We start from the raw sequence: 7691 nt of genomic DNA, 5'->3' as shown, positions 1-7691 counted from the left end.
AAAGCAGTAGTTCTCAAACTCTTTCGTGCCACAGACCCCCAAATTGATATATATCTGGTTGTGGACCCCCATCTGAAAATGTTTTGTACTAAGAGCTAACGTATAAAATATGGATAAAGTGGTTACAATTATTGTGATGCTGTATTAACACATTTTGCTGGGGACCCCCTGGAATCCCCCCAAGGACCCCACTTTGAGAACCACTGCCTTATAGACCCCTGAGTCCACCCACCAAATTTACGTCATAGACCTTGACCAGCTACTGTACTGCATAAAAGCCAGCCCATAATTTACATCAGTGCCGGAGTGGGCAAAGCCATCCTGGTGTCTGATGAAGTTCATTACATGGTGGCTAAATTCTTCTTCAAAGAATTACACACCCTCAGCCATGTTGCAGTGTTCTAAGAACCACGCAAAAGGCAAGGACTCAAAAGCCTTTTGTTAATGTGTAAAAAATATATCATTTAGCCTATTTGAACTCGCCTACATTTTATGCCATACAGGAATGTCCAAAAAATATATGAGACATTCCCTGTATGAGACATCTGTGTGAATTGGCCTTAGAGTTCAATAGAGCCTGGCTAGAGAAGCTCACCCAAAATTAAAACCTGTCTCGACCTCTCAAAACCAACACGTGGAAACTCAAACCAGTCAAGTGATTCACCAAGGGAATGCCATTGGATCAATGGACCAAATTAACACTCAGGTCTTTACTGTTTTTGTGCATTTCAAGCACCAAAAGCAGCCCCTAGACACGCTGTGATTGGCCAGTAGTCGCTGTGTTGAGCACATAGACTGTATAAAAGAGGTTGAGCAGCACAAGTTCTAAAACCTACCACATTTGGATTATTAGGTTGGTTTGTTTTTTGTTTTCATGGTTGGTTGGTTGGTTCAGTGACATCTCAGTTGTTTCTTCTTTTAGGATACGCCTGTGCTTAAAAACTATTAATTAAATGGACAGAAATTGGATATATGATATGTATTTTGAGCCCATTCGATGTTGCTGAACTATAAAATATCAAAAGTTTTATCTGAAAGGAACTGTAAAGTTATTAATTAGCTAGGAAACTTATCACTTTGTAATAACAGTGCCGTGGCTGTTTTATGCCACTAGATGGCAGCATGAATCCACAGCACAGCCCAGCCCAGCCGCAGACCACGTGAATGGTCGCGTGAGGTACTTTTTTTGCCATGGAAAGACAATACAAATACAAAAATTATAAAAAAAATAAAAAGCAATATCTGATGTCAAGCAACAGTAGACTGATGTAGCCCTAAATTAGAAAAAGGTGATATTCTATTTTTTTTTTAAATCACACAAACTGAAATAATTATTTAGAGTAGACTCACATATCGCATTTGTAAATTAATGAGTTTGTGGACACTTTTGATAAACAGTTTACCGTTTCTAAAACCGGGTAGTTGAACGAATACAACGAAGGCTCTCACTCACTTTGATAGGTTGCCATAGTTACCCACTGAATATTGGTACTCCATATATAGAGCTATCCGACGTATCAGTTTGATTGATTGATTGATTGATTGAATACTTTATTTAGAAAGACATGGTAAAAGTACATGGAAGTACAAATCACAATACAAGGTCCTCTAAACTGGATCGCTCATATAAGCACTTAGCTTATTTAAAATGAGATCCCCGTGCACTCAAATCATGATTTGCATTACTAGTCAGTCTAGTCCTGACATCATGCTAATGTAAAAACTCCATATATAGATATATAACCGACTCATCGTGACATCAGTGAGATGACACGAGCATCCAGACAAGCACTATAAAGGGTGGCCATCACACCCTGAGTTCAGATGTAAAGCAGTATTTAATCCACTCTATCTCCAAGACACGACTTCTCATTGACAACCTTCAAGTTCCTTGACCAGCTCTCTCGGCCGGCCCTAGACTCGGACAGTTCCCTTTGCTTTGACTTTGAGTAGTATTTCATAATCATAATAATAATTGTTATTATTATTTAGGTTGAAAGGTGCCCCGTGAACGGTGTTGTGAAAATAAAAACGAAGACAAAAATGTACCTTAGGTAGAGGTCCTTCCTTCGTCACATCAAGGCTGAAGCAGCATGGCGGCGCTCAGGAGGATCGTCAATGTAAACAGTACTTGGAGCTCCAGGATCATCATGGGTCACCAGGGTCTGGCCTTCAGCTGCTCCTCAGCGTTTGCCAAGTCGGTAAGTTTGTTGTGTGTGCATTTATGATTGTGATGTATTCCCTTATTTATGTGAAGCACTATATGTAACGAATGTTACTAAATGTAACTGCAGGTCGCTGTGGCTGCAGGTATCAACAATAAGACTCGTCTCCCGGAGAGAGTGAAGATCGTGGAGGTGGGACCCAGAGATGGTCTTCAGAATGAGAAGGTAACTTGACAAATGTCTTAACAATTTAAAGAGATAGTACACCCATTCTATCGATTAGTCACCCTCTATGGAGACACAAAGGAGACTCTTTGTGTCTCTTGCAGAGGAACCGCTACCGGGTCATCAAATGATTGGCTTAGGAATGTGACATAAACAAAGAAATAGCCATGGGCTGACAAATCGATAGAAGAAAGTCATTTTGGGGGTGAACTAGCCCTTTAACTCTTAATTTTTACTTTATTAACAGTTTGTACAGAGGTACGGTTTACAATGATTGTTAAAAAGGATAACACAAAAAGCCCTAGGGGCTTGTTTCCATTGTGGTCCTGTGTATTCAATTCATTAAGAAGAGGGGTTACTGGCAGTTTGTAAACCATTTACATTTGTACCCTCTCTGAATAGTTACAAAATGAATAGAGAAACTTGATTAATGTTGTAATCCTGCTTGGGTCCTGTTACGCAATGCTCTTGGACAAATATTTGCTGATGTTAAAATGTTCTCTCTCCCTCCCTCCCCACCCCCACAGACCATTGTACCGGCTGAGACCAAAATTAATTTGATTGACATGCTGTCAGAATCGGGGCTGTCGGTTATTGAGGCCACCAGTTTTGTCTCTCCCAAGTGGGTTCCACAGGTGGGTTTGATGAGGTTCCACTGATTCTAACATGTGAGGCGTGAAACAGACAATTGTATATACACGTCATTTCACCTCCAGTGTTCATTATTCTCTTAGTCTTTCTGTTTTTTTCTTTGTGGAACATCAGATGGCAGACCAGATGGAGGTGATGAAGGGCATCAGTAGGAAGCCCGGTGTCTCCTACCCGGTCCTCACCCCCAACCTCAAGGGATTCCATGCAGCTGTGAGTGCCATGCATCTCCAGCACACATGCCAATCATTAAAGCTACATTCTGGAACTTATTTTAATGAATAAAACGCAGTGGTTCTCAACCCTCAGGGATCCATGAGGGGGTTCCAGGGGGTCCCCTGCTTAATGATTATAGTTAATCTTCACTATTATTGGTAAACCATCCCTGTTCGCGTAAATTCACATTATCATGTGTCTACTGCAGACACATGATAATGTGAATTCACGCAACCGGGATGGTTTTACCAGGCCACACTATTATTACATCTAGCCAATTTTTAAAAAATGGCAAACTCAAACCAAGCCTCTTCCATCTTTCAATTCCTACAGGTTAAGGCAGGAGCCTCGGAGGTTGCCATATTTGGTGCAGCATCGGAGCTGTTCAGCAAAAAGAACATCAACTGCTCTGTGGATGAGAGTCTGCAGCGCTTTGAGGAGGTGATGAAGGCTGCTAAAGGGGCTAATGTGCGAGTAAGAGGGTAAGATTAGTATGTGCCATTTGACTTATTTTATTTTATTTATTTGTTGTTGTTGTCCAGAATGACCTCATCTATGTTTCTTATTCCTACAGCTATGTGTCATGTGTGCTAGGATGTCCATATGAAGGCAAGGTGGCACCTGAAAAAGTAGCACATGTGAGTTTGAGTGTGACATTATCTCTTCCCTTCTTTGGATAAAGTAGCACTGTGAGCAATTTTTAGGTTCGCTTTATTTCGATAGATCTGTCGATTGTTTCTTCAACGTTTTGACTAATCATTGTGATTCTAGACTTCATAATTAACTTAATTACCTAATTTCACCTACATTTTTTATTTCATAATTAACTTAATTACCTACTTTCACCTACTTTTTTTTTTCATAATTAACTTAATTACCTAATTTCACCACATTGACATTGAGATTGCTCTATGTTTATCCAACAGGTAAAAGCATAACTTTTCATTGTATAATATGGAACAGAGACAAGCATTCACAATTTGGAAGTTGAGACATATTTACATGACGTAATACTCGACTGATTATTCGACTGCTATCATTTAATTTGATACATTTTCAATTTACCGATTAATGGTTTTACTCCTACCCTGATCACCAGGTGGCAAAGAGCCTCTACTCCATGGGCTGCTATGAGATCTCTTTAGGGGACACGATAGGAGTTGGCACCCCGGGGGGCATGAGGGAGATGCTGGAAGTGGTCACCAAGGAGGTGCCAGTCAGTGCTCTTGCGGTTCACTGCCATGATACCTACGGTCAGGCCCTGGCCAACATCCTCATAGCCTTACAGGTTAGTCGCATGCCTGTACCTCTGATTATAGTTATTTGAACACAAGGAATAGCAAGTTCCCCATCCAAAACGTAAGTAGGCCAGGTGCTGGATAAAATATTTATTGCATATATCCACACACAGGAGTTAAACCTACCCTGATTATTAGCAACATTTCAACCAGATGTAATTCCAAAGAGTGTTTTGAAGTCTGCTAACTACTTTCAAACTGTTTTGGGCATGTAATTATAGACAAAATCTTCCCAAATGTTCAAAAACGTTGTAATATTTTCATTTGGGAGTAAGTTAAAAAACTACTTTCACAGGTGCGCATGAACGTCATATAACGTATTAATATTTTCACTGACAGATGGGTGTCAGTGTGGTGGACTCGTCGGTGGCTGGACTGGGCGGGTGCCCGTACGCTCAGGGGGCCTCCGGCAACGTGGCTACAGAGGATGTGGTCTACATGCTGCATGGACTGGGCATTCACACGGTGAGGCTCCTCCCAAACCTACACCTACTCTTTCATAGCGTCATTTAGCACATTTTCTCTACTTCCTGTGTAGTTCCATCATCATCATTGTTACCTATGTTTACGCTGTGTTTGTTGGTCTAATCTCTAGGATTAGTGTTTTTGTCTTGTGTTTTAACTCTGTACTTAAACCCTATTATAGTTAGTTGTACAATGGTATCGCTATTTTTGACATTTCTTGAGAAATTCTGACAATGCTTCTTTTTGGCTTTGTGTTTGCTTTGTGTGTGTCTCTGTGCATCTCAGGGAGTGGACCTGCCCAAGCTGATGGATGCGGGAGCATTCATTTGTCGTTCGCTCAACAGGAAGACCAGCTCCAAGGTGGCCCAGGCCTCCTGCAAGCTCTAACAGTCAGTCAGTTTCTGTCTGTTTTTTTTCCAGCCATCCCTCAGACAAAACCCACATCCACCTCCTGGGCCTTTAATTTATTATAAGCTCTCCAGTTCATCTTGGATTTTATTTGATTTAACCTCTACTAGTAGAAAGGCTTTAGGCTTAGGTACACGCACTAACCTTGAAGTGATAAACATTCTATTTGGTAACAGGCTATGAAAGCCGTGCTGGAACGGTGCCTTATGTACAGGATATTAAGTCATACCGATCATGCCTGTAAAACCTTATGTCTTGACCAGTGTACTTTTTTTTTTTTCCTACTTAATTTTTGATGTATCCAAGCATAGCCAAAATAACTCATTCTAATGGCCCTGTTGGTTTTTACAACCCTCTTTATCCTGTGGGAGCTACAAGTCCTCTCTACCTGGGTATTTTACTAAACTGTACAGTTAGCCTATATTTTAAACTTCTATAGTGCGTAAAATTATGAAGTCACATCGGTGGCTTGATGCTGGTTCTGTTAATTTATCTGTGATTTCATGGGGCTGAAATAGAGGGTCTGCGGTGACTCCAAGACTCTGGCGTTTGGCTGCCAAACGCTCTGAGCTGTGAACCAGAGGAGTGCTGGACTCCTCGGCTGCTGTTGGTCGCATTGTGGTATTAAGAGCGTCCTTGAGGTTGCTCAGCTCAGTTGCACACTGTTTGATCTGAGCCTGAGGATTTATCACACCCTTGTATCATCAGACACACTGTAAAGTCCATAGTTTTAATTTAACTGAGAGTAGACAAGTTGAGCCAAACGTACCCTTATGGGTCTCTTTGGTCCCATTTGTCCACTCTCAGAGTTAAATTAACTCATTCAGTGCCCAGCTTATTTATGGAATTTTGGCTCTGAGTGCCACAGCCAAAATTCATTGTAAAAAAAAATGTGCTTAGGAGTCGAGATACAGCCTTTTTCAGTAAGAAGTTAAACAAAGAGTGAATGGAGCAGCAAATCTTCAAATCATCATATCTTGGGTTCTGAACATGTTTTTCAAAAAGAAAAACGTTTTAGACGTTCAGTGGCACTCGGGGCTTATATCAACAGTGGCACTGAATGAGTTAACACCCAGGATTTAACTGTGCAGTAGCAATGGCCAATATATGGTTAAAAACACTTGGGCTGTAAAAATCACAGAATGGGGGGAAACATTTTTTGTTTTTGTTTTACTCATAACCCTCTGTATTAAGAGATCATTATTTATCATTATAAAATATGTATTATCTTTCATTTTGGAGCATCAATGAATTCCATCTCACTATAATTCATATGAACTTAGGCACATGACATTTCTGTGAGAATCAGTGAGAGCATTTTTAAATTGGGATTCCACTGATATAATATATTAGTTTTTTTTTCTCTCTTAAATAGGTTTAATTTTTGTTGTGGTTTTGTGAATGAGTAAATATTTGTAAATATAGTAAAATATTAGTTCTCGCATTATGATTTGTATTCATTGTATGGGTGGAAAATGTAAAAATAAATGATGTCAAATAAACTATTTTAAAGAGGTATAGTGTCTGTTTTTGTATCATTCATATGATAATATTCATTGTTATAACAACACTAAGCTCACTAAGCTTTTTTCTAAATATATATAGTATCCTACAAATTAAGGCAAATTTGTGTTTTTCATGCAACGTATTAAGCCATTGTTGTAGATTTGTATACACAACTATTAGAGCAGCTTTTTTGCACAGATCATAATCGAACATCAGCAGTATGATCGTAAAATGCTCCCAACGATCTGTATTACTGTGAAAGGATTGATTACGAGCAAACAATCTTACTAAAGTGTTTGCTTCTCCACACCTTGTTGAAACCTGATAAACAAGCCCAACTGGTGGGCTGAGATTCTTATTGCTTTCAACACCCGGATCACTAAACATCTATGAGCTGAAAAACGGGACAAAAATGTAATTGTCGCTAACAAAACAGAAATCCTTTCACAGTATTTCACAGGAACTTGAAGATATGCATTGACGGAGACTTGAGAATATCAGTAGGTGAGTCATTTAAGATGTCATTGAAGCCTGTAGGTGAAAGTAAAAGCCCCCCGACAAATTAACAGATAGATGGTGTCAGGTGTCATCACTGGACATGCAAATGTGTTTGTAATGTAAACTTAGTAACATAGATCAGTGTATTTGATCACAAAAAGGTGTTATGAATCTAGACGGCTAGCTATGGATCCAAATGTCTCAAATGATTTGTGCATTGAGTTCGTTTGAGATGGAACCACAGTGCAGTTCTGGAATTATC

The 7691-nt window shown here is 39.7% G+C and overlaps 1 protein-coding gene across 1 annotated transcript; it reads left to right on the top strand.

Annotated features, from left to right (window-relative positions):
• The first annotated feature begins 2063 nt into the window (after positions 1–2063).
• On the top strand, positions 2064–6941 carry hmgcl (3-hydroxy-3-methylglutaryl-CoA lyase). The gene is made up of 9 exons (XM_080413524.1): positions 2064–2201; positions 2295–2390; positions 2918–3025; positions 3156–3251; positions 3588–3736; positions 3829–3892; positions 4354–4542; positions 4892–5017; positions 5303–6941. Exons 1-9 carry the CDS (start codon positions 2094–2096, stop codon positions 5402–5404), a joined length of 1038 nt encoding a protein of 345 aa, XP_080269650.1. The 5' UTR covers positions 2064–2093; the 3' UTR covers positions 5405–6941.
• Positions 6942–7691: the final 750 nt, after the last annotated feature.

The sequence above is a fragment of the Gymnoscopelus braueri genome (assembly GCF_963280865.1).
Source record: "Gymnoscopelus braueri genome assembly, chromosome: 19".
Lineage (NCBI taxonomy): Eukaryota > Metazoa > Chordata > Actinopteri > Myctophiformes > Myctophidae > Gymnoscopelus > Gymnoscopelus braueri.
This window is presented reverse-complemented; position numbering and strand designations above follow the sequence as displayed.

Coding starts and splice junctions, on each gene's coding strand:
- hmgcl (XM_080413524.1), top strand. CDS start 2,094: ATGGCGGCGCTCAGGAGGATCGTCAATGTAAACAGTACTTGGAGCTCC. Junction 3,026..3,155: donor CTCCCAAGTGGGTTCCACAG/GTGGGTTTGATG, acceptor GTGGAACATCAG/ATGGCAGACCAGATGGAGGT. Junction 3,252..3,587: donor TCAAGGGATTCCATGCAGCT/GTGAGTGCCATG, acceptor CAATTCCTACAG/GTTAAGGCAGGAGCCTCGGA.